This window comes from Panicum hallii, chromosome 4, assembly GCF_002211085.1.
Source record: "Panicum hallii strain FIL2 chromosome 4, PHallii_v3.1, whole genome shotgun sequence".
Taxonomy (NCBI): Eukaryota; Viridiplantae; Streptophyta; class Magnoliopsida; order Poales; family Poaceae; genus Panicum; species Panicum hallii.
In genome coordinates, this window is record NC_038045.1 from 51147374 (window position 1) to 51172930 (window position 25557).

Sequence of the window (25557 nt, forward strand, 5' to 3'; positions counted from 1 at the left end):
TTCATAAATCATAAGTAACTGAAAACCCAGGACACAGAATACATCATGGGATGATCAAAACATTTTCTTCTATTTACACTGGAAATGAACTTGCACAGATATTTAGCACCATACTTTCAGAAAATGAAAACAAATTATGCTTCTTCGCCGATATTTATAGATATCTAAGCAGCTGGATGACCAAAAGGTAATACAACACTCAGTGCTTGTCATGAAGCCCATTGTGCTAAGAGCATATATGAACTCTCTTGGCTTTATCAAAAAGAAACATATACAGCGGTATTGTTGATTTGTTATTGGTTTCAGATCAGGAAAAATACTCCGGTTCCAATGCTGACAAGTAAGAAGACTGGGTGCTAAACTGGAGAAGACTTTACCATTGATGAAGTCATGAGATAGGAGCATGAGGATGGCGGTTCATATTGAACCTCAGACCAGAGCAGTGGAGATTCACTTTCCTGCAGGCTAAAGTTCATGTGCTGAAGTAGCTGATGTAGAACAATACAAAATTGAAGCATTATCAGAATGACAATTTTGCTCCCAAAATCAGCAGCAGAAATCAAGCACCCATATGATCCTCCAAGAATTGCATGGATTCATTCATTTTGTTAAAGGCTTAAAGAGCATAACATAATCAGAAGAAAATGCAAATGAAGATACTGTGAGATCAAAGTGCAAGCATTCTTATTTCTGACCCAAGAAAAATAACAATAGTAACCTCAGTCAACCTCTACTTTGAGAATCACAATGATGAGCTACAAGGCAACAATCCCAAAATTCAAGCTCCAACAGAGCAACAGGGCATTTGTGCTGTTTCTAAGGCTGCTGCTTGGGATCACGGTAACCAGCATCCACCAGCACCTTCTCCTTCTTGGCAAGCTCAATGTCGTGATCAACCATCATCTCAACGAGCTGCTGGAACCCAACCTTGGGCTTCCATTTGAGCTCCCTCCTCGCCTTGGTCGAGTCCCCTTTAAGGCTGTCGACTTCCGCCGGCCGGAAGTACTTCTTGTCAATGACCACATGGTCCTTCCAGTTGAGCCCGGCATACCCAAATGCAGCCTGCAAGAACTCCTCTACGGTGTGTGACTCCTCTGTGGCGACGACGTAGTCACCTGGCTGATCCTGCTGCAGCATGAGCCACATTGCCTCGACGTAGTCCCCAGCGAATCCCCAGTCCCTGGCGGCGGAGAGGTTGCCGAGGAAGACCTTGGTCTGCAGGCCGACCTTGATGCGGCCGACGGCGCGCGTGATCTTGCGCGTGACGAAGTTCTCCCCGCGGCGTGGGGACTCGTGGTTGAAGAGCACGCCGTTGCAGGCAAATAGCCCGTAGGCCTCGCGGTAGTTGACGGTGTACCAGTGCGCGGCGACTTTGGCGGCCGCGTAGGGCGAGCGCGGGTGGAACGGCGTGTCCTCGCTCTGCGGCGGCGGCGTGGAGCCGAACATCTCCGAGGAGCCGGCCTGGTAGTAGCGCATGGGCTTGCGCGCGAGGCGGACGGCCTCGAGGAGGCGGAGCGCGCCCGTGGCGGTGACGTCGGCGGTGTAGTCCGGGATCTCGAAGGAGACGGCGACGTGCGACTGCGCGGCGAGGTTGTAGACCTCGTCGGGGGCGATGGCGTCGAGCGCGCGGCGGAGCGAGGAGGAGTCGGAGAGGTCGGCGTAGTGGAGGCGCATCGGCGGGCGCGGGGATGAGGGCACGGCGTGCGGGTCGTGGTAGATGTGGTCCAGCCGCTGCGTGTTGAAGTTGGAGGAGCGGCGGATGAGGCCGTGCACCTCGTACCCCTTGGAGAGGAGCAGCTCCGTCAGGTAGCTCCCGTCCTGCCCCGTGATGCCCGTGATCAGCGCCACCTTCCGCGCCGGCGCGAGGGGGCGCGGAACCGGGGCGGGCTCGCCGTCGCCGGCGGCGGCGGCGTCGCCGTTGGAGTGCGCCATTTGGGAGGGAGGGAGGTGGGTTTGGCCTCGGGTTGGGTGGGTGGGGGGGGGGGGGGGGGTCAGATCTGAGCGGAGAGATGGGAAGCAAATTTAGGGAGGCAGGGAGTATTTGTAGGGCCCGCGTGCAGAGCCGAAGGACGGGGGTCTTGGTCCACTCTGATGCGCAACATGGGAAGAGGATGGATGGTTTTTTAATTCTCTTTTCCATTTTGACGACTTGTCAACGAATCATGGGAATTCGTAGATACTAGCGGCCTGTTTAGATCGGGGCGCGTAAACATAAAAAAGATTTTTCAAAAAAATCTTATCAATTTGAAATACTAAATGAAGTCTATTTACAAAACTTTTTGCACAGATGGGTTGTAAATCGCGAGACGAATCTAATGATGCTAATTAATCCATGATTAAGCAATAATTAGCGGATGGTTACTGTAGCATCACTGTTGCAAAATATGGATTAAGTAGGCTCATTAGATTCGTCTCGCGATTTACAGCTCATCCATGCAAAAAGTTTTGTAAATAGACTTCATTTAGTACTTCAAATTAGCAATATTTTTTCGAAAATTTTGCGTTTACAGCTTTTTTGCGTTTTTGCGCTGGGAACTAAACATACCTTAGGATTCAGGGTCCGTTCATTTCACCTCTCTAAAATCCGAAATATCTAAAATTTAGAGACCCGGCACCGAACAGCCCTCTAATCCAGCATGTAATAAGACCGCGATTCTTTAGAGCGAGTGAGCACTCTAGAATTTTTAGACCTCTCTAAAAGAAAACGAACACATCCTTAAACTTTGATGGCTGGCCCTCGTATCTCTGTCTCCACCCACCACAGTAATGGTGGCTCTTCAATCATAACACTTGACGTTATGGCAAAGCAAAACGGCAGTCGGCAGTCGAGAGCAGCTGAAGTTTGCAAGAGAAAAAAAGGAAGCAGCTGAAGTTGCGACATGCAGCGAGCCGTGGAGGGGGCAGGGGAGGAGGGGAGGTGAGGCGAGGCGAGGCGCCTCGATTTGACCGGCCGCCTGGAGCGACGCTCTAGGACTTGGCTTCCGTTCCGTTCTGCCATCGTCCCAATGAATGGACCCGTTGCCAGAGGATTCTACTAGTACTTTTCTACTGCCACGAATTAGCCAAGGCCAGGGCACACGGATACTACGAGTGGAATCTGTAAATTGCAGACGGGGCCGATCAGATCTGCCCACGGTTAAACTAAACAGTGGTGCAGGGCGCAGGATCCTAGATGTCCAGAACGCCGGTTGCAGAAACCAAGAAGGGCTCTCCGCTCTCCCTCTCGCCTTCAACTTTCATGAGACAGCGTTGCCAAGGCACATGCCATGTCAAAGGTTCAGAGCAACAAGCTGAGTGCTGAGATGACGAAGTGGAAAAAAAAAAGAGAGGCTGGACTAGGCAGTGTCATTCTCCAGGCACGTGCCATGTCGGAAGGCTCGAAGCAAAGCCATTAGCCATGGCCAGTGGCCTCCATTGATCCAACGTCGGTGGCTCGGTGCCAAAGGTCGGTGCGATGCAAGCGGCCACCTGTTCACAAAGTTCACAGCCATCATGGTTCAGAGCTCAGAAGCTCATCATATGTACAGTGTTTCTAACGGCACGGCAGAGTTTCGTTCCCCGGCAGCTCCAACCGTCGGTGGCTCGAGCGGTAATCAATCCATGAATCAATTCCAATTTCTTATTGTACTTATTATAATTCTATTTTATTATATTTAGTTCTCGGTGGAATGAATTTCGATGTTTTGTTTTGTTTTGTTGTAGCTATCATAATTTTTTTATTATATCAATCATTTTCAATCCAGAATAAATGCACGTGTAACCGAACGAATCTAAGGGTATGTTCGTTTCACCCCTCTAAAATCCGAAATATCTAAATTTTAGAGATTCGGCACCGAACAGAGAATTCCATTTACTCTTATCTTATCCTTGCTCTAATCCGGCCTCTAATAAAACTGCGATTCTTCAGAGAGTGACCGAGCCCTCTAAAAATTTTTAGAGGTGTATAATGGGAACCAACGCACCCTAAACCGTAAAGAATCACTAGAGTGCATAGACGAGGCGCTGAAAAGCAAGGTCTTGACGGTCAGTCGGTCACCTCACCTGAACAAACCACGGCACCTCATTTTCCAGATCATTTCTTTTCTTTTATTGCTGTCTAACCCACTCGGACCGTCCATCCATTCGATCGACGGCCCAGGCTCATCCCCTTCCTCGAAATCCTATCCTCCGCCGCAATCCTCCCAGGCGCGCACGCGCGCAACTCGCCCGGCGGCCGCCGCCACCGCCGCGCCGCCGGTGCGACCTTCCAGGGACTAGAGCTCGCACCCGCCCTAGCCCCTCCACCGACCTCAGCCATCTCATTTTCCAACTCTGGTGATCTTCTTCGTCACGCCTTCGCCCCCGCCCTCCTTCCTCGTCCCCGGCCGCACCCGCCGCCTGCTCCCCCCGTGTCCCGGAGTTGTCGTCGGGATGGCGGCGTGGCCTCCTCGTGCCGTTATAACAGTTTTTGCTCCCAGTCCCAAACTCTAGCAGCAGCCCCTTGTGTGTTCGCTCCTGGTCCTTTGCCACTCGCCGGAGATGGCGCTGCAGGCCCAGCAGCTGCCTTCCTTCTCCTTCACCTCCCCATCTCTCTGGACCCTCCGCCTTAGCTGCACTCCCAAATCCCCCCAGTTTTCCTCCAGATGCTTCGTTCACTCCCATTCCCAATTCCACACCCCGCGGCCGCGAAGGTACCCCGTCGCCTACCCTCCGCATCTTTCCTTGGAAGGACAGGGAAACGAAGGCGGCGACGACGATGACGGGGAGGGGTCGGTGGAAAGCTGGGGCGGACCTGCCAGCCCCTTCCGAGATGATATTGATGGGGAGGGCGGCGACGCCTCGGAGGACGAAGAAGGGCTCCAAGAATCCGACGAGGATGAGAAGGAAGGCGGAGAGGGGGTTGGCGAGTGGGACCCGCCTGTCAGCCCCTTTCGAACGCAGCGCGAGGAACCGCACTACCAAGAAGAAGAGGGGGAGGAGGACGATGCAGGAGGATGCCAATGGTTGGATCCGACCTCCTTCTTGCCAAGCCAAGAAGGGGTGGGCGGCGTTTGCACCACCACGACGGCAGCCATGGAAGAAATCCTCACCTTCGCGAGGACGGCGGCGGGGGACTCAGTATTCACCGAGTTCTTGGCCGGTTACAGCCACGAGGACCTCAGCGAGGGGGCCTGCGTGGAACTGATGAGAAGGATGTCTGAAGAGGGGCTGGCATTGGGCTGTGTGCACCTGTTCCAGTGGTTGCGGGGGAAGCAGCCGGTGCCGGTGTCACCACAGGTGTGGTTGGCAGGTATTGTTGCGCTTGGGCGGTGCCAGATGGCTGATGAGGTCTTGGAGATTGTGGCAAGGTTACCTCCTGAGAGCGAGTTCCGCGAGGCAGTTGTTTACAATGCCGCGATATCTGCTGTTGCCTGCTGTGAGAGGTGAGCATTCTCTTGAATCTTGATTGGTGTCAAGGACTTATAGTGCTATTCTCTATGCATTATTCATACCATTCAAAAATGATTAGTTTAAGGTTTGTTAGCACATGTTCTGTGGATTTAGATAATCACTTAGATGAAGATTTGTGGACCTACATGACAGCTGACTAGTCAGTACTGTTGAATGTTAGGAAAGAAAATTTTGATAGGTAATAACTAGGACTATCTCTACACTTGTTGCACAAATTTTTCTTCCTTTTTTAATTGGTTTATATAGTCAGATACATATGAATGAGATTCTAAGTAGACAGTTGCGTTCAAGTTTTCGAAAAAGTTTTGGAAGTGGAGGATGAATTTGTGTATCAGGTTGAAAGTTTAAGAGATGAAGAGAAACTTGCTCATGAAAAATTGGGCAGAATCTCCGTCCAGATTGAGGAAAAAAATGGGCAGAAATATACGTGCATGGTCGATGAGCTCAAAATTTAAAGATTAGTAAAGCTAGATCTGAGAAAGCATATATAAGCCAATGGTCAGTGAAAAAAGATAATAGGGTTATACTTAATTTAAAAACTGCCTTTCTCTTGCTTGATAAGTCCATTAAGGAGGATCAATGTTTTAGGTGTTTTTGTGTATTATTTAATCAAGCCTTTCTTTTAGGAAGATTCTTGATTACTTCAAGCATTATGTATTAGTAATTGCTGGTGAATTTGTGCCTGTTGGATGGCTTGAAAAAATGTGATAATGAATTCCAGGTTGGTGTTGTTAGGTAATCAACAGGATATGCAAGTCAATTCGATTTATCTCACTATTTCCATTTTTATAGAATCTGAGCAACATATATGGAATAATATATAACTGGAGATAACAGACTGCATGCAGAAACATTGTTTAGTAACTACTTTATAATGATGCGAGCACTCTTCAGATCAAGTAGGTGACTACATTTGTAACTAATGATGAATAGGTGTGGCAGAAAATGTGCTGCATTTCTTCTTTGTATTCGTTATTTAATGTTCAATATGATAAGCATGTTTCTACTTTTCTTCAGATATGATGGTGCCTGGAAAATTTTTGAGCTCATGGAAAAGAACAATGTCCAACCTGATCACAGGACATCCTCAATCATGCTTAATATTATGAAGAAGACTAAGGCATCTGCTAAGGATGCATGGGAGTTTTTGCAACGGATGAACAGAAAAGGAGTTAACTGGAGCTTGGATATTGCTGCTGCTTTGGTCAATATCTTTTGTTGTGAGGGGCTCAGAAAGGAAGCTTTAATCATCCAGTCAGAAATGGAAAAGAGAGGAATTGCATCAAACACAAGCATATATAACATGTTATTGAAGGCATTCTGCAAATCTAACCAAATTGAAGAAGGTGAGGGGCTCTTTGTTGAGATGAAAGAAAAAGGTTTGCAACCAACAATAGCAACTTATAATATCCTTATGGATGCTTACAGTAGAAGATTGCAGCCAGAAGTTGTTGAGTTGTTACTTCTGGAGATGCAAGATTTGAGTATAACACCAAATGCTGGATCATACAATTGTCTCATAAGAGCCTATGGTCGGCAAAAGAAAATGTGTGAAAAGGCTGAAGATGCTTTCTTGAGGATGAAAGCGGATGGCATTAAGCCATTATCTTCTTCATACACGGCACTACTCTGTGCATATGCTGTTAATGGACTACATGAAAAAGCTCATACCATATATATGGATATGAAAAGAGAAGGACTTAAACCTACGTTAGAAACATATACAGCTTTAATTGACACTCTTAGGAGAGCTGGTGACACAGAGAAGCTAATGGAGACATGGAAAACTATGATTGATGAAAAGGTTGGCGGAACAAGAGTCATATTCCACATGGTACTTGATTGTTTAGCAAAACATGGGTTGTACCATCAGGCAAGGGATGCTATATATGAATTTGGAAAGATTGGTTTAAAGCCTACTGTCATGACATATAACATTTTGATGAATGCTTATGGCAGAGGGGGACAGCATTACAAATTGCCCCAACTCCTGAAAGAGATGGCTGCTCTGGAACTAAAACCAGACTCCATTACATATTCTACAATGATATATGCATATGCCCGTGTTCGTGACTTTTCAAGGGCGTTCTATTACCACAAGCAGATGGTTCGAAGTGGGCAAATACCTGATCCTAGGTCGTACAGTAAACTGTTGAATACTTTGGATGTGAAGGCTGCAAGAAAGAATATAAAGGACAAGAGTGCAATACAAGGGATCATAAAAGGCAAGGCTGGCTTAAAACCTAGGAAGGAAAAGAAAGACGAGTTTTGGAAGAACAGAAGAAAGCGGTCTATGCTGAACCCAACTTATGGACACCAAAGAAAAAGATATTTGTGAATTTATCTTCGGTGTACATTCAATTGTGTTCAAGATTTACATCCTATTTCATGGTCCCTGCATTTTCACTCTTGAAAGTTGAAATGTTAAGTTGGAGCCTGTGTTATAGATATGCATTTTCCTTTTCTGCTCTTCAGAAACCTGAATCAACTTTAAGGGTTTGTCTTTGAACATGATTGGCCTCAAAAACCATTCAGGTAAATGAACTACATCTGTTTGTTATTTTTATCCTGAAAAAAACTACACTTTTAAACTTGATGGTTGGTCATTTTGTACCACAAACATTGTGAAATGACCCACTTAAAAAGCAATATCATTGTAACCTTATTAAATGATGAATGACATCAACTTGAACTGTTGAGTTTGTAGTCACCTTTTGTTGCTGTTATCAATCTTATACAGTGGTGTTTTTTTAACTAATTACAAGCTCCTCTTTTCCATGTTATTTGATATTTTAAGAATTGAAAACTGTTGCTTTTTTTTATATCTTTAGGATTTCAAGAAGAGATGTTGCTCATAAGTTTGACACTCCATATTTCGCAACTCCTAAGTTTGTAACAGCTGCCACATGGTAATCATGTGTTTTTCTAAGGGTCCATTTGGATCCTAGAAAATGAATTTGATTATAGTAATTAAGTTATAATTCTAATTCCGAATGGAATTGAACTCGATAGAATCTGATTCACTTCTAAGTTTGTTTTTTGGATAGCTGAATATGGAATCGATCACCAGCACTACAGTAAATACATATGCTTCTAAGTTGATCAAACAAAATAGTGCTCTCTCTCTCTCTGTGTGTGTGTGTGTGTGTGTGTGTGTGTGTGTGTGTGTGTGTGTGTCTACAATAAATTGTATGTTGAACTGCAATTTGATTTTATCTTGACAGGTTCTTATATAGAAATATGGAGAGGATGTCTACAAATCAAAGACAAGCAGAATCTACAGTCTGAATGCAATGCTGCTACCTCCTCTCACTGAAACGAAAAAAAGGTGCAAGTTTGCTACACAGGAATTTCACTCATAAAACTTAAATTGTTGTGCTCCAGAATTTGGAGCTAAGAGCACCAGTGCATTGGTTTCAGTCTTCAGAGAACAACAGAAATACTCTAGAGTATAGTATTTCAGATGGCTCTGCAGAGTTTCCTTGACAGCTGGTGTCAAAAAGAGTTTCCTTGACAGCTCCAACTGTCAGGGCTATCTGCAAAACGAAGGCAAAGAAAACAATAAGTTGAAAGAGTATGAAGCAATCATCTTGAAAAACAGATTGAAGACACAAGTACAGTATGCCTTTATCTAGGAAGCACGTATAAAATCGTGCCAGTGAAATGTAAGGATTTATAGAGTACTCATACGTTTTCATGTTTCAACTGGAATTAGTCATTGCCGTTTTCCAGATATGAAGTGTATGGTGAGGACGGTGTTGGTGCAATTTGCATGCACGCATTGACAGCTTGTACTCTGGCATTCAGAAGCAGCAGCGATGCATGAAGTGAAAGATGGAAAATTCTAAAAATTCTTACCAGAGGAACCACTAGCAGGTGGGAATGTGCATTATTAGAATCCCTAAAGTATAGTTGTGCAGGCAACATCCACAGATCAATGTGCGAAATGGCATCTTTCCTTGATTTGAGAGTCAATGAGTATACCTTCCTTTGCCCTCCTGTAATGCATGCCTGTAACCTTTGTTCTTGGAGGAGTCTCCTAGATTCGGACTCTTCCTTTAGCTCCATTCAGCTACTAGCCTACTACTGATGAGTACTGAGTTCGTATATGTAGTTCAGATCTCTGGATCAGCTATCTGTATCATGCCGACTTGTATCATCAGCTTTCCTGCTTTGCCCTTATTGCATTTGATGGTCCTTTTATTCTTGCCAGATAAGACAAATTGATTCATATCATGCCGATTTGGCGTCAGCTTTCCTGCTTTGTCTTGAACTGTTTGAGATCTTAGTGACAGTGATACCTTATTACCTTTGATGCTTGAACTTTTTTAAACTATTAAATTTTGTTCTGTACTGGCTTATGTGTAATGCGCTGCAGACCACAGCCTTTTTTTTATCCAGAAAAATGCTTCAGTAACTGAAGAAATGACTTGGCAATTGTGCATTCAGTAACGAGGGAAGTCAAGCACTTTGATCCTTGGCAGTGAGTTGAGCATTCCCTTCTGCAACAGTAATAACTCGCCAAAATATTAAATCTCTCCCTTCTTAGGAGGTTTTAGTATCTTCAGGCTTACATGCTTACTCTGCATAAATGAGGTCAACTGATCTCATTCTGACAAAAAAAAAAACAGGGCCAATCGTAGGACATTCAGTGGTTCACCACTCTTAAAAGTATTCCAACGTGACTTGGCTTCAGTGAACCTTTTGGGCATTCTTTTTTCAACACAGTTCAGTCTGCAGTGTTGGGTGCACATTCAGTAGTCTCTCTTGATTCACAAGGAAAAAACATTCAAGAAACTGATTATAAAGTTCACAAAACAAGCCAATATCGAAATAATTACCAGATCAGTTGAGCTGCTTGTGCTTGCAACAAGCACCTCATCCTCTTTAGACGTGTGTTCAGCTGATTGCTTGAACCAGATGAGCCCTTAGCACCAGTTGCAATTTCACGATGGCAAATATGTTGTTCGGTTTTCATAATACCTGTACAAAACAAGTAGGCACATGCAGCAGACTGGATCACCACGGTGCTCTTCAGCTTTCACAATCCTCTCCTAGCTAATGGAAATGATCACTAGGAAAGGCTGAAACTGAAAAGGAATGCTGGAGTGCACAAAATCAAGAGCTCAAAAGGCAGATCACCTTAGGAAGAAGGACTACTAATTTCCATAAGAAGCTCAGTTGAGGGTACATTTGTAACTTTGCCCAGATCATTTTCTTGTACTAGCTCAGATGAGAAAGTGCACTTTTATCATTAAATAATACTGATGCTACCCTATTACATAATGTCTTAGAGAAAGTGGTAAAGACTGTACCCAAATTATAGAACAAATTGGAGACTGGAACACAGCAAGATAACTAGTCAGACGCTCGGGAAAAAAAAACTAGAAAGATACACATTACGAGTGCTAGTTAACATAACACCGTAATGCACATCAGTCAAAACTATCTTGCATTGATGGTCAGATATCACGATCCAGTGGACAGAAAAATGATTATATATCTTCAGGAGTCCTCTTTAAAATATCCTCCGCATCGATGATCCATGAATAAAGGATGTGACCAGCTTCTAATCAGCAGCAGGGGTGTGATATGACCTGCTTCAATTGGCAAAAGAGGTGGCTCTGCAAAGCCCTTCAAATGCTGACATACTTCACTGGATTGAACTCCGAAGAGAACTGCACAGTTTAATTATACCAATTAGAACGTTACTGGTACTATGCATTACAAAACAAATTGATAGACTGAGGATGCATAACTCTATATAGCATGATCACTACAAAGAAAATCAGTACAACTGGTAACCTCCAACACAGTCAGATAAGAAATAGTATGTGGTGGAGCTGAACAATTATTCATTCATATCTTCTAAGTAAAACATATGAAGTTGAAAAATAAAAGATGCATCAATTCCACACTTTCTTATCTTGTGGCTCCAATAGACACTCTGTTTGCTGAACAACTAAAACGACTTAAACCAAATGCACTTAGCGCAACTTCGAATAACAAACAAAAGTTCAGTATATATGTGATGCTATTATCATATCATTCCTCTGACTCTCAAGTCATTTCTTGGTCTACATTTGTTTTGTTAAAAGTCATATCAGTTTCCTTTGGTCATTTGTCCTCTGACTCAATTTAATTTGTTTACTTTTCAAAAAAATCCAGCAGTTGTTCCCAACCTAATTTTCCCACATGGCATGCAGAGTAGTTTATTATGCATTAGAAGTGCTTCAACTTGATGTCAGACAATCTATAAACACAGAATAACAAAAAAACTAGACCATGGTTGGACACATTCCCTTGGCTGTCTTACGGGAGGGGAGTACCGAACCCTTTAGGGAGGTACTCACACAACCTAGCTTCGAGTCCAGGCACTTGAAAGCAGAAAGCATCATAACAATTTCTAAGCTAATGGTGGCACCTGGTCAAAGGCCTCATAAACACGCAACTTCAGTTTCTAGAAGCACACCTGCAGTGTTCTGAGGTAGGATGAATGATGACCAAGTTCCTAGAAAACATGGGCTATTTTACATAAATGATGTCCTCCTCATCAGGCTCGTCTGCATCCCAGTCACCATCTTCTTCTTCTGATATATATGAACCTTCTGCATCTTCCTCTCCATCTTTTCCTTCTTGTTGCTCCCTTTCCTCCTTTAGTTTGTCAAGTATAGCAAGGATCTATGAAAAGACAGATATAATTAGTCAATATTTTCCCAGTACATACAAATACCTGAAAAAAGATCATCTGTGGCAATACACCTCCTGCAGCGCATCAAATTGTTTGTGTTGATATACAATTTCCTCTGACAGGCCTTATAGTTCTGATATCCCCATAAAGCATAATGATGATTCTAATTTTCACCAAAAATAACAATGCACATGCTCCTTGTCCTTTGAGTTTGAAGTTCAAAAGAGAAACAAACTACTATCCTGTATCACAATTAGTAGGGGAAGAAATACAATGATGAATAAGTGCTAAGTATATATTTCCTACGCTCACGCGAGCATGTGTGTGTGTGTGTGTGTGTGTTTGGGTGTACGAGAGTTGCTGAGCACATGTTGTGGTGGACACATGTTGGGAAACAGATTCCCGAATACTGAACAATCATATAACAAAAGCACCTATCTGAGTTCAAAGTAAAGAACCACTGATAGTTCTGGTCTGTGATGGCAACAAGGAACAAGTACCGTGGACAGCAAATAAGGTATGTTCAAAGTAATTATAAGTTAATTGTGGTCCCAAAGAAAAAGTAATGAAAAGGAATGCACAACAGAATTCGAAGCATCAAGAAATCGGTATATTCGAATCCAATATACATAGATAAATATGTATCCTACCCTGCTTCCACGCTCCATGGACTCATCCTCGATGAACCGTATCTCTGGCGTGAGGCGCAGCTTCATCCGCTTGCCTATCTGGCTCCTGACATACTTGGTCTTGGCCTTGAGCCCCTCAATGGCCACCTTCTTCCCCCTCTCGTCTCCAAACACGGACACGAACACCTTGCACACCTGCGCACACCGGAACTCAGCATCACCTGCGCAAGCCGATCGTCATCTGGGCGCGCGAGCGTCGGGCGACCTGACCTGGAGGTCGTTGGAGAGCTCGACGTCGGCGATGGTGGTGAGGGAGGAGAGGTAGCGGTCGGCGCCGAGCGCGGCCTCGGGGAGGACCGCGCGCTGCAGGACGGGGTCGCGCGTGAGCATGTCGGCGAGCTCCCGCTGGATCTGCTTTGCCACCATCCGCACCCGCCGCTCCTTCGCCATGCACCGCACCGCGCGCAGCGACGAGGGCGGCGGCCGCAGCGACGACGGCGGGACCCGCGCGAAGGTGAGAGCACGAGGCGGTGGCGGCGCCAGCGGGCGGCACGGCAACATCGCGGCGGGAAGCTTCGATCGGTCGGGAGCGCGGGTGGGAGTGGGGGAGGCGAAGGGGATAGTGGTGTCGGGTCGGGTTGAACAATATCTTCGTCTTTTACTCCACTCTTGATTTTTTGAATAGTCTTTCAAATAAACTCTTGATATTTTTGATAAGTAATAAACTCTCGAATTGAACTATATCCAAGTAGTGCTACAAAGTTCTTCAAGGCTTTATGTGAGAGCATATCTAATAACTAAGCCGTTGCATTTTTCATTTTATTTAGATACTGATTTTCCATGTACTCAAAATTCAAATCGCATTTAAAAATATAAGGAAGTTTCATTTAAAAAAATGCTGTAGGAATAATTCACAAAAAGTTTGTGAAAACAAATGAGCTCAGTTCCCGGATCTAAGCCCACTACTACTTCCAGCCCGTTCTCACAGATTAAGCGCAAAAGTTCCAGCCCATTCTCACAGATTAAGCCCAAAAATTCCAGCCCATTCTGACAGACTTAAGCCCAAAGCGCAACCCTCTCGTTTCCCCGTCCACGAGTCGAGCAGCAGCAGCCCACGCGCCACGCCGCTCAGAGCGCGCTCGCTCCCGCCTCGCTAGCCCCTAACCCTAGCCGCCGCCGCCGGCGCCTAAACCCTCGCCGCGCTAACTCGCAGCGACCTGCCGGCGGTGATGGCGAAGGAGAAGAAGCGGAAGCAGCCTGCCTCCGACGCGGCGCCGCCTCAGGGCGACGAGGGCGAGGGGAGGAGGGAGCGCAAGGGCAAGAAGGCGAAGAAGGATAAGGCGGAGGCGATACTGCCGTCGCAGATCAAGAACAAGGACAAGCGCAGCGAGCTGCACGCCAAGCTCAAGCGAGAGAAGAAGGCCGAGAAGCGCAAGCTCGCCCGCGAGCGCAGCCAGGCCATCCGCCGCGCCGAAGAGCTTGGGGAACAGGCAAGCAAGCGTTCCTCGAGCTGCCCACGCCCCCTGTAGAGTTTGGAGGTTTGGTTTGGTTTTGATTGTCTCGGGTGTTTGCAGCCGCCGGAGAGGCAGGTGCCGCGGACGATCGAGAACACCAGGGAGCCCGATGAGACCGTGTGCCGGCCCGACGATCAGGAGGTTCGTATGGACTGTCATATTTGATTACCTCATTAATTTGAATGTTGTGAACCAACCGAATATTGAACTGTTAGTTTTACCAAATAATGGAGCGAATCTTAAGCATCCATACTTTGTTTTTAGACTTTGACTTGCCATATGGTTAAGGCCAGCAGTAAGGTGTCTATTGTGCACTGTCGAGGTTAATGTTTCACTTGTTTGTGAGGCTGCTCGCCTGAAGAACCTTTTAAATCTGTTAAATACTGAGCATGTTGCAGTAGGATGCGGCCAAGCGCAAGAGACGCCATGCTTAAACATAAGGCTATTCAGATACCAGTGATATGTTTGATTTGGTGCAAAAGCGTTGCAACTAATACAATACTTTTGGGGATTCGATGTTTAGATTACTAACGTCAAATGTATTAATAATGACAATGTTCATAATAAAAAAAGTCACAGAAAATTAAATACAGAAGCACCATCCATCCATTTGAAGTTAAAATGTTGAAGCATAAGAGTGACAATGAGACAAAGAGAAACCTTTATGTTATATACTGTAGCAGAACAACTATGCTATCGGCTTTGCCTTCCCTAATGATTCAGTCTAGTATGATTGTGCAAGTGTGCAGCACCATCTTATGTGCGTGAAACTGCATGTGCCCGTCTTTATCTTGTTACTAAGTAATTGTTAGCTGTTCTTGTGCATTCTGTTCATTGTTCAACTTGATTTCTTTTTAATACAGTTGTACTTTCTGTTGGATAGTATTAGGAATCTCTATTAGTCTACTGTCTTTGTGGGATGAATGATCATTTGGATCACTATATCATTTACTCAATCTAAAATTTTATATTCTATCTTGGGAGTCGTGCTGTTTGCTGAATGCTTTACTTGGACCATTATATCAACTTTTATCCTCTCACAGTATCTAGATTTGTTAATTATGGAACAATTTTCCTGTCTGCAGCTTTTTGCAGGAAATGATGCAGATGAGTTCAATGATGTTCTAAAACAGCACATAATCCCGAAAGTATTGATTACCACATGCCGCTTCAATTCAGGGGTATTTGTTTTCTGTGCTTCTTATCCCCGCTTCATGAATTTTCTTCTCCATATGTTATTTTGCTGGTTTTAATTTTGTGATGATTTCACGTTCATGTAATGTTGCATGATTTAACAGTATACTTTCTGCTTGCATATGTTCAGAGGGGACCTGCCTTTATTGAGGAGCTAATGCAAGTAATACCGAATTCGCATTATGTTAAAAGGGGAACATATGAACTCAAGAAAGTATGCTATTTTACTGAGTTAATGTTCTATTCAATTGTTTCTGTGAGGCACCTTTCCACATGCATTCAAATACATTTCTTTTCAGATTGTGGAATATGCAAAGAATCGGGATTTCACCTCACTTATTGTTGTTCACACAAATCGGAGGGAGCCTGGTATGAATTCATCACATTGGCGCTAAAAGTTGGTGAGCTTAAGCTTGCTTGTTGACATCTGGTTTGTTTTTATGTGTCAGATGCTCTACTTATCATTGGATTACCTGATGGCCCCACTGCACATTTCAAACTATCCAAACTTGTTCTACGGAAGGACATAAAGGTACATGTTGTTCAGTGCTCTATTTCCTCTTATTTGTTATTATCAGTTCTGTAATTTGTTTTCAACAGTTTTGGTCATGGCAACTTACTAAACACCTTCGTTTTGTCAACTTTTGTTGGATCGAAACCTTTTGTGAAAGGCATTGGTCAAACTTGTGAGCTTAATGATGTCAAGTCTTGCGTTTTACCGAGTTATTTAGGATTCTATTAATATGAGTACCTGCGCGTTCAATTTGTGAAGAACAGAACTTGTTTAATAGCTTGAGCAGTTGAGCCACTTTCTGCCATAAGAAAACTGCTCCTGGAGCCTGTGATGATCCCTTGAAAAGCTCCGATTTGTTTCTATTTTTAGCTTTTAAATAGATTATATTAGAAATATGTAATATACTCCAAATAAAATACTAGTTTTATGCATGAATACACATATACATATTTTTGGTCCGGCCAGGTGACTAGGCCTGAACCCAGCACAAATCAGAGCAGACCAGGCTGCCCATGAAGTTTGCTTTTCTAAAGAAATGTGGAAATGATTATTGGATTTTGCTGCCCTTATCACAAAGTAATGCTACTTGGTCATTCGGAGGATCTATACATCAATTGTTATTTACTGTCTCAAATCCCAAAAACTGTTTGTTTGCTATTTGAATTGGAACCACCTCTGATGTGTTCGTGTTGTGAACTTGACCCGATGAGCACGTTTTTCCTTGGTCTTTCATTAAGCATTATGCACAAGATTGTACATAGTAGGTTATATTCTTGCAAACTTCTTTTCTTGAAATGCTTTTACAAGTTATTAGGGTCTAACTCTACAGAGTACCTAGATGTCCTTCCTTGTTTCATCGTCAAGTCCTTGGATAACAGTCTTGTAAATTTTCAATTTTATTGGGAGAAAGGGCATAGTACTGTTACACACAAGAAAGCAATTGTTTCTAAACAAGTCTTATATAAACCACTTAATTTTGAACTCCCTATTTCATTTGTTGTAAGGAAGGCAATTTGGAACTCAACAATACTCTACATGCTTATTAGTGAAAGGATCATGCATGGCACAAAGATGAATTATATAAAATTATTTATTCATGTGGTTCATAGCAGCATAACGACTTTGCCATCATCACACCATTAACTTTCAAGACAAAAAGGTGCAAGAAAATTGTGCACCAATCAAGATGCCATCAATTACCCCATCCTCCTTGTCTCTAGGTTGTCCCTAGCTTGCCTTAGGCATATGAGTTTTGTGCCCAAAAATCAAACATGCATATGGCTATGTTCGGTGCCATATGGCATGTCTGCTATAGGCTGGTCCATGTCTCTTTCTGACAAGACATGTCCTTGTTTTAATTTCCTATGCTTTACAGCATTGTATGAAATCATTGCGCGGATGAAGTGGTTGATAACCAATGCCTTCTAGATTGATGCCAAGCTGACAATTCTATACCAGAATGAACATCTTTATGAATGTTGTCTCTGGATTTCGCTAGCCTACTTATTTCAGTAGCTCATTGTATATCTAGATTTGTTTGTTATGCCTATGCGATAAGCGTGTTTATTTTGGGGGATTCGGCATTTTGGTTATGTTGGTTTACTTTTTTGTTTGCTCCTTACATTACAGAACCATGGCAACCCTACCAGTCATAAGCCAGAGCTAGTGTTGAACAATTTCACTACACGCCTCGGTCATCGTGTTGGAAGGTGATTTGAGAACTTATACTCTTTTTTTAAATGAAAGGTGGCCTGTTGCCCCTTTCCAGTGTTTTATTATTTCGGTCTCTTTCTATTTTCTTTACATGTGTCTGTTCCCTGATTCATTTTTTCAGGATGATACAATCCCTCTTTCCCCAAGACCCCAATTTCCGTGGGCGCCGTGTTGTGACCTTCCATAATCAGCGAGACTACATATTTTTCCGTCATCACAGGTGCACATACCAAAATGCAATTAGGAATAAGCCTGATTGGGAGTTATGTTTTGTGAAAAAAATTATGCATGTCTACACAACTGTTGTACGCCTGGGTGCCGGTCTAGTCATCTAGTAAATGATTTTTTTTAGTAAACACTAGTTTGACATCGCCTTAGCTCATAGGCAAGCTGATCTGTGGAATTTCTTTTATTTTTAGTACCTGGTAATGTGTTACAGCTAGCATTTTAATTTTTGTTATGGAACGTACACTAGGTACATCTTTGAGACAAAAGAAAGCAAGGTTGCTTCGAAGGACAAGAAAGCTAAGACATCTGAAAGCAAAAGCCAACCTGAGAAGCAAGTGATTTGTCGCCTTCAGGTACGGCAGCTTATAACTTTGCACCAAAGAGTATGTGACAGTTTTACTGCAAGCATTTTTGATTTAGAAATCAGAAATCAAACAACCTAAGTGTCAGCTGCTTCAGCTCTTGGTTGCATGGTCACTTTGCGCTTCACTTTTTTATATAAAAAAAAGGAATATATTGAAACAACACTATCCACAATGTATCCTCATCTTTCCCTGTAACTTTCCTGAAAACATCAACATGGGGTTGAGCATGTTTCTAGGCTAGCCAGTCCTTTTTGAGGTCCTATTAATAGCTACTGTCTGTTATGATGTCTTGCGTGTCAGATTTTACCATATCACTATCCTGCCAGTTGGACGTTAGCAAATGCGATATATTCCTCAGCTGCAGCAAATGGGATTCACTTTAGATCCACTGCTCTGCATTATTGCTACGGATGATTTCAGCAGTAAGTCCAAACTGTTTTTGATGGCACAGGAATGTGGTCCTCGCTTCACTCTGAAGCTGCTCACCTTGCAACATGGGACCTTCGACACGAAAAGCGGGGAGTACGAGTGGGTTCACAAGGTACTGTCGCTGCTCATTTACCATGTCACGTCCACACAATACAAAACTCTCTGATATTTTGCTGATATAAACAAAACGCTTGCACAAATTACAGCCGGACATGGATACAAGCAGGAGAAGATTCTTCTTGTGATGGAGCATGGAGACTCTGATGCCCAAACGGGTGGAGTTGTTCTGTTGAGTCTTTCAAATTTCTGTAGAGAGGATGCTACGTTCGCACGTAGAATCGATAAAATGGATGTAACAGACTTTGATGCAATGATGCCTGTCCAAGCAATTTTGTGGATCCAACCAAAATGAGCTAATAGAACTTTGTTCCCGTCTTCATTTTCATCTAACATTTGGGGTGAAATGGCGCGAAAGGCGCACATTGTTCTTGTTTGGTCACTGGTTCCGGCGCATGATGTTCTGAAAATCAATTCCATGCAAAGGTCGTTGTCGTCCATTCAAGAGCCGGATGACACCTCAATTGTTTCTGTTTCACACTCTGCAGTCACCATCTACCAACAACTTATCATTGGATGCCCCCATGTTCGTGCCAAGAAAGAACCCTGAGGTTGCTGTCAGCTCCACTGGCTCCGTGGCGCGGTTGCTGCCGGAGATCAAATTCCTCCCCGTGGCAGGTCTACATCTCCATGAATGACCTGAGAGCTTCGGAGTCTCAAGTTAATCCGAAACAATGCCTTGAACTAATACCCGCCCGGCAACCTGTAGTACCAGTTGATGGATGGGCTGATGGGTGGTGGTCCAAGACTCCACCACCAGCAGGCAGCAGGCCGGCGATCCATGGGCGCACGCACGTACATCCGTGCAGGCCGGAGCGTACGACGGCGCGTGCGGGCTGCCACCCTTGCGCTCAGTTATGGCCACCCGCCTCCCCTGTTCCTCGGGTGGTCCGGCTCCGGCCGGCGCGTCGTCCGTGGCCACGGGCGCCCGCACATGGGCTGCCCGCCCCCGTGCCGTGCCCCCGGCGGCAGGGCGCGGCACGTTACCTGCCCGGAATTCAATGGGTGGCGCCTCGTCTCGTCGCCGGTCACTGCAGGTGCAGCCCTCTCTGCTCCTCAGGCACTGCCTCGTACCAAGACTGGGGCTACACCGTTCACGGGTACGGATCTGACGACGGATACGGACCGGCGGGCGGCGGCACGCGATCACGGCAACCCTGATCCCCGGCGCCCACAAGGTCGCATGTGAAACCGTGGGCGATTCTTCCCATCCCATCGTCCACCTTCTTCTGGCGCAGCGCGCCGCAGGTGACGTTCCTGGCGAGAGCGACAGCGCGCAGGTGGTGGTGCCAGGCGCTGCCGCACCCGCAACTCCGGCTGGCCCGGGCCTCTGGCGTCGTGCTCGGCGGCGATCCAGCGAGCGAGAAACCAGCCGCGCGCCCGTGACCCGTGCCAGCGGATCCGGCTTCCGGCATGGCACCCCCCCACTGCCGCATCCGGATAAGGCGAGACGGGGGGGTCGCCACCGCGCCCGCCCGTCGCCGTGCCCAGCCACCAGGTGCTGCGGCAGGACGCACGCGCGGCGGGGCACGGATGCCGGATCGGTTGGTGGATCGGCATCGGCTGGCAGGGGTCGGCCCGGCCGCGCCGTACGTCCCCGCGGCAGGGGGGTTTACCAGCAACTCCCGTGGCCGTGCGTGCGCGGGGTCCCAGCCCAGCCTGCCGGCGAGAGCGCCCAACCTCGTTTCGATCGCGCGCCTCTGAAAGAAAAAGTTGTTGCGCTTGCTGGTGAAAAAGCGACTCGATCGACACGGGAACGGAGCGGGTCCGTGTGACCCGTGCATCCTTAAACGCCGCGCGCGGTTCCCCTGTCTCCGGAGTCCTGCATTGCCGCTGCTCTCTGCACTGCACGTATACCATGCTAGTGCTAGCTGCTGCCGGTACGCGTAGGCATGCTTGCTTGCTGCTCGTCGCACCCCAGCAGCATGCTTCACCGATCGCATGCTGCCTGTGCCTGGCTAGCAAGACCGTGGCCAGCAGGAGCACACGGCGCACGATCGCCAGTGGAAACCAGCCCGGAGAGCGACGCTGCCGATATCCTTGATGGATCAACACAACCTAACCACGTTCCTTCTCCGGTACCTGCTCTGCTCCACACGACGACGGCTCAATCAAGCCCGACTGAGAGCTGCACGCCACTGATTCTCACTGTCACCCACATGCATGCTGCATGCAGGGGCTGCAGGCACGTAGAGAGCAAGCTAACCATAACAGGAACATCACATCACATCATCACCGATCATTTTTTTTTTGGCAAGAGAATTGAATCTCAGGAGAGGAAAACACACATGTATGCATCTGGTTGATCGGTCTCGGCTGGTTGCAAGCTCTGATGATCTGGGCAGGTACCCGGCGGGCAGCTTCTTTGCATGTACAGAAAAAAAAAGATGATATGCGTGTGGAGGCCAGGAAGTAGAACCCATCACAAACAACGTACACGCAGCAGCTAGCAGGCCAGGAAGAAGCTAGACACTGCTAGCTAGCTAATCATCGAAGCTAATGCCACCTCTCGATCTCAAACAACCTGATCGTCTTCCCCGCGCGTCCTCTCCATCTTCTTCTCCTTCTTCGACCGACGGTTCTCTCCAATGGCGGGCGGGCGCGCGCTAATATAATCCTCCGCGCATGCACCACTACTTCATCGTCGTCTTCTCTAATCCTCTCCATATTTACACACACCATTAACCTCTTCACGGTACACGTGTGATTACTACATACTTCGCCGGCGAGCTATAGCTAGCCGGGCCAGCCAAATCAATGAATCGAACGAATAGCCACAGGCGCACGCGCGCTTGCACTGCCGGCGGGTGAGGCGGCGGCGGTAGCGACGCGCGCGTGCAGCGCTCACCGGGCGCCGCCGCAGGCGAGTGCGGAGGTGAGGGAGCGGAAGGCGACCTCCTCGCAGGGGAGCACGAGGATGCCGCCGGCCCCGGCCCCGGCGAACCCGAACTCCTCCTCGGCGCGCCGCAGCAGGGACCGGAACTCGGGGCGGTCCAGCAGCGCGATGGGCACCACGAACCGCCGCCGCCGCTCGCCCACGTACACCGCGAAGTGGCCCCGCGGCACGTCCGACGGAAGCCCGGACGTCTCCTCCTCGTCGTACTCCTCCTCCTCGTACGACCCGCTGTGCTGCTGCTGCTGCTGCCGGCGACCCAGGCTGGAGCACCGCCGTAGGATCTGCTTCAGACCCGACGCCGCCGCGCCGCCCTTCTTGATCGCCATTGCCCGGCGAGTCTCTAGATTGATCGGTCCGCGAGCTAGCTGCCGACGACGGACGGAGAGCGAGCTGAGCCTGAGGCCTGGGCACTCGACTTGAAGTTGGAACTCGGCTGGCGACCGACCGGTGGTGGTGGGCGACGGCGAGCGGGGTGGTATATATAGTGGCAGGAGAGGGATCGGCGGATGAGAGAATTACAGCGCATCGGCCATGGTTGGTGGTGGTGGGGGTACGACGACGAGGGGGGAGCGGGCCGGGGGGGACGGCAGGGTGGGCCCGGGCGCCCGTGGGCTTGCCGGGCCCTGGGGCCCGCACCACCTGTCTCCATGTTTTTCACCGTACGCTGTGTGTACTACGTGCAGGGGAGTCTCAGGAGTCAAGCCGGTATTCATTGGCGTGGTAAATTTGAAACCCATCGAGCTCGAGAAAAAAAAGAATCCGTGGTGTACCGGCCGGATCTCATGGTGGGTACCTGATCGTACGTACTGCCTACCTAGGGGTAGGGGACCTCCGAACCATTTCTCTCTCTCTCTCTCTTCTCTTATACTTTGAGATCTTATTAAGGCTAATCTTATCCTTTTGCAGGTTGGCCTCCCTCTAAGTCAAAGGTTTAAACTTAATGTAGCGTTGTCATTCCTTTATTATTGTATTTCTTTTCAAATGCGATCCCACTTTATCTGAAGTTTCATCATTCCTTCGTCTGGTTCGTTTTTTCACCTTTCATTTACCGGTATAAAAAATGAAATATCAGCACCTTTTGATTCATGTTTCCTTTGGAACGCAGGAATGTTTCTCGATTTCATACAATTACTAGGATATTTGATTTATTTGAGGAGGAAAAAAAAGCAGAAGGGCAAAAGGGTCAAGTGACATGCTAGATACATGAAAAAGAAAATAGAAAAGATAGGAAATATATCAAATGGCAGTTTTACAATATCGATATTAGTAATGGCAGAGCTACGAAGTGCCATGTTTGGAGTTCTAAATTTGCAATTTTCTCCATCATCATGGTGGAGTCCAGGATTAGAATTAGAGGGTGAGGGGGTTGTTCTTTGGTTCTTCCTCCTCCATCTCCACCATTTAATCCTCTTTTTCTTCTCTTTTCTTTATCTTCCTTCTTTACTTTTAATGGAGGCATTGGGCAGTAGGGGAGGCTGGAGCCCCTTTTTACAACATCCGTGCCTTGTCGCCATTTCTTTTTAACTTTTTTTTTCTCTCTTGTCAATTGTAATTCTACTTTACATCAAGCAATGATGGATATAAAAGGCAACCATGAAAGATGGGGAAGAAAAATCATACACCCTTTTCTGCTCCCAGCGCGCGCACACACACGGTGGCTTCGCAATGCAATTCCCATGAAAGAGACTGCAGGGTCAACCGATCCAAGGTGTAACGCAAACACCAGTGGCCCCTAGCTTAGAGAGAAAAAAAAACTAAACAATCGCGTTGACATTTTGAGCGAATGGGAGTTGAGAACTGAAATCTCAGCTCAGCTCATGCAGCGTCGAAAGTGCTCCCTCCACATCTGACTCATCAAGGGCAGCACCCAGCATGGCCGCCGCGACGCGGTTGTCGCCGCCGCCGCCGCCGCAGCCGGCAGACACGCCCGATCGCGATCCACGATCCCCCGTATCCCCCTTGCCCTGGAGACGTACCCATCGCCACTGTGCCGGAGGTGGCGTCGCCGCCTCCTCCGCCACACGTCAACCTATCTGGTCACTGGTCAGGCAGATCGATGCAGCAGGGTTGCATGCATGTTGCCAGGGCGGAGATGATGGAAATAGAAGCCCATACGGGAGATCCATCGGTCTGTCGGAAATCCAAGGCCTTTCAAACGTGGGAATTGAATTCCTCTTCCTGAATTCTAGAAGCCTTGCATTGAGGGGTTTTTTTCCCTGTATTTTGTTTGTTTTTTATGAAGTTGTCCTGTTCCAGATAGGATTTAATTTAAATTGTCGGTTTTTGGCCCATTTGGAGCGATGAATTCAAGTTAAAAACTTTTTAGGAAAAAAAGTTCCTCTGAAGATAACATCAGAATGAAAAGGAAAGCACCTGCAGAAGCACACAATAAAATCTTAACCGGTTAGTGGATACAAGTGTATCCAATTTTCTGAATGTTCTTCAGCCACGAATACACCACAGAATCTCCTCTTTTTTTTCTTTTTTTTTTTGCCCCCAAGCCTTGATCTTGGCAGATCAAGCACAAGCACATCTATCGCAACAAATGTACAATCTTTTGCCAGAGCAAAAGTAACTAGATTAAAGAGCGCCGCACTTGCAGAGGCAACCTATGGCAGTCATCCCTAGTTGCTCCAGTTGTTGCTGATGCATCTCATGATAGGCGGCAGATGGAGGATATGATGCTACGCTACGATTCATACGGGTGGCCATCTTTCGAGCTTGGCCTTGGACCATCAAAGATGGATGTGCCACTTGCTGCTGCTTGTTCACACTGTGCAATGAAGAAGAGGAAAAAAAGAAGAAGAACAAGAAGAAGAAGAAAAGGATCCCATGACTTGCAGGAGATCAGTAGTCTCTGCAGCTAGCTATAGCTAGCTTTTGATACCATCCGTTGAAGTTTGCAGGGCATCAGCAGAGTGGTGTTGAGCCGAATACGCAGCATTGGGGCTCATGCCGTCCGTTGCTTTTGGTATTTTAGTACCTCAATTATGCGCCACACTAGCTCTCTTGTTTGTGTGCGTCTTTTTTTAGTTGTTTAGTTGATCAAGAAGACTTCTGCGTTATCACATGACCAGGCTAATCAATCACCTACAAGTATATTTTTTCAGGGCCCTAATTGAAAAAGGAGGAGTAGTTGGGACTGGGATCCAAATAAAATCCTTAGAACTCCTCGAGAAGTTATTCCCCTGCTCCAAACAGGCTGGGTGGGAACAGCCGGTGATACTATATATGGTAATTTCATAATTCCCAACCTACAATTCCTGATACCAAAGTCATCATAGAAACCGCAGCGAAAAATCCATGTAAAATACCATCATGAATAGCAGTAGAACTCCCGCTCTCAGCCGGAGAAACCAAGCTGTGTGGATGGTCCAACAAATATCATGGCAGCATGCACACTCTCTCAATACAAGGTGATATTTGGATGTTTCCCAGATATATAGTATCTTTTTTTTATGTGACTATGGTCTGTGGTTAGTGATGGTACAGCAGGCAGCACTCACCAGCGCCGGCCTGTCAGTCAGCTGCTCAACAAGCTTGCATGGGCACACCCAACACAATGTTGGCATGCACTTCTCACAAAAATGGCCGGCCATACTATAATAATTAAAACTTTACTTAATCAACATTTTTCAAATCCCCTAATCATCATGAAGGTGAGCCAGCTCCTCTGCACAATCCTTTTGAGTGATGCTGATGCTGCTTTAGCATGCATGCATCACATACTGCCACTGGCATGGCCATTGGCCATGCATGGTGGTGAAGTGAATTCACCTGGGATCTAGACTTGGATGCATTTGCCTGGCCTTTGGTCCCTTTGGCTTCACCAAACCT

At 46.4% G+C, this 25557-nt stretch overlaps 5 protein-coding genes across 8 annotated transcripts; 2 read left to right on the forward strand and 3 right to left on the reverse strand.

The window, feature by feature from the left end:
- Nucleotides 1–572: 572 nt before the first annotated feature.
- Nucleotides 573–1968, reverse strand: LOC112889537 (GDP-mannose 4,6 dehydratase 1-like). The gene has a single exon (XM_025956233.1). The coding sequence runs from the start codon at nt 1930–1932 to the stop codon at nt 817–819; it is 1116 nt and encodes a 371-aa protein (XP_025812018.1). The 5' UTR covers nt 1933–1968; the 3' UTR covers nt 573–816.
- Nucleotides 1969–4067: 2099 nt separating this feature from the next.
- Nucleotides 4068–9738, forward strand: LOC112890910 (pentatricopeptide repeat-containing protein At5g50280, chloroplastic). 3 transcript variants are annotated; one of them, XM_025957787.1, is made up of 4 exons: nt 4068–5402; nt 6448–7965; nt 8262–8339; nt 8655–9738. In XM_025957787.1, exons 1-2 carry the CDS (start codon nt 4519–4521, stop codon nt 7766–7768), a joined length of 2205 nt encoding a protein of 734 aa, XP_025813572.1. In that variant the 5' UTR covers nt 4068–4518; the 3' UTR covers nt 7769–7965; nt 8262–8339; nt 8655–9738. The 3 variants fall into 3 exon arrangements, with proteins under 3 accessions (XP_025813572.1, XP_025813573.1, XP_025813571.1); XM_025957788.1 differs by lacking the exon at nt 8262–8339 and having other exon boundaries at nt 8655–9095; nt 9163–9738; XM_025957786.1 differs by lacking the exon at nt 8262–8339 and having other exon boundaries at nt 8655–9703.
- Nucleotides 9739–10622: 884 nt separating this feature from the next.
- LOC112890912 (probable ribosome-binding factor A, chloroplastic) lies at nt 10623–13394 on the reverse strand. Of its 2 annotated transcripts, none has more exons than XM_025957791.1 (4): nt 13021–13394; nt 12772–12945; nt 11855–12111; nt 10623–11108 (listed from the first exon to the last, which is right to left on the reverse strand). In XM_025957791.1, the coding sequence occupies exons 1-3, from the start codon at nt 13309–13311 to the stop codon at nt 11956–11958; spliced, it is 621 nt and encodes a 206-aa protein (XP_025813576.1). In that variant the 5' UTR covers nt 13312–13394; the 3' UTR covers nt 10623–11108; nt 11855–11955. The 2 variants fall into 2 exon arrangements, with proteins under 2 accessions (XP_025813576.1, XP_025813575.1); XM_025957790.1 differs by having other exon boundaries at nt 11903–12111; nt 13021–13391.
- Nucleotides 13395–13829: 435 nt separating this feature from the next.
- On the forward strand, nt 13830–19157 carry LOC112890911 (ribosome production factor 1). Its single transcript, XM_025957789.1, has 11 exons — nt 13830–14240; nt 14325–14405; nt 15350–15445; nt 15589–15672; nt 15758–15827; nt 15908–15990; nt 17602–17681; nt 17807–17905; nt 18161–18266; nt 18730–18819; nt 18914–19157. The coding sequence occupies exons 1-11, from the start codon at nt 13980–13982 to the stop codon at nt 18950–18952; spliced, it is 1089 nt and encodes a 362-aa protein (XP_025813574.1). The 5' UTR covers nt 13830–13979; the 3' UTR covers nt 18953–19157.
- A 2373-nt stretch (nt 19158–21530) lies between these two features.
- LOC112890151 (auxin-responsive protein SAUR50-like) lies at nt 21531–22157 on the reverse strand. The gene has a single exon (XM_025957027.1). The coding sequence runs from the start codon at nt 22044–22046 to the stop codon at nt 21669–21671; it is 378 nt and encodes a 125-aa protein (XP_025812812.1). The 5' UTR covers nt 22047–22157; the 3' UTR covers nt 21531–21668.
- Nucleotides 22158–25557: the final 3400 nt, after the last annotated feature.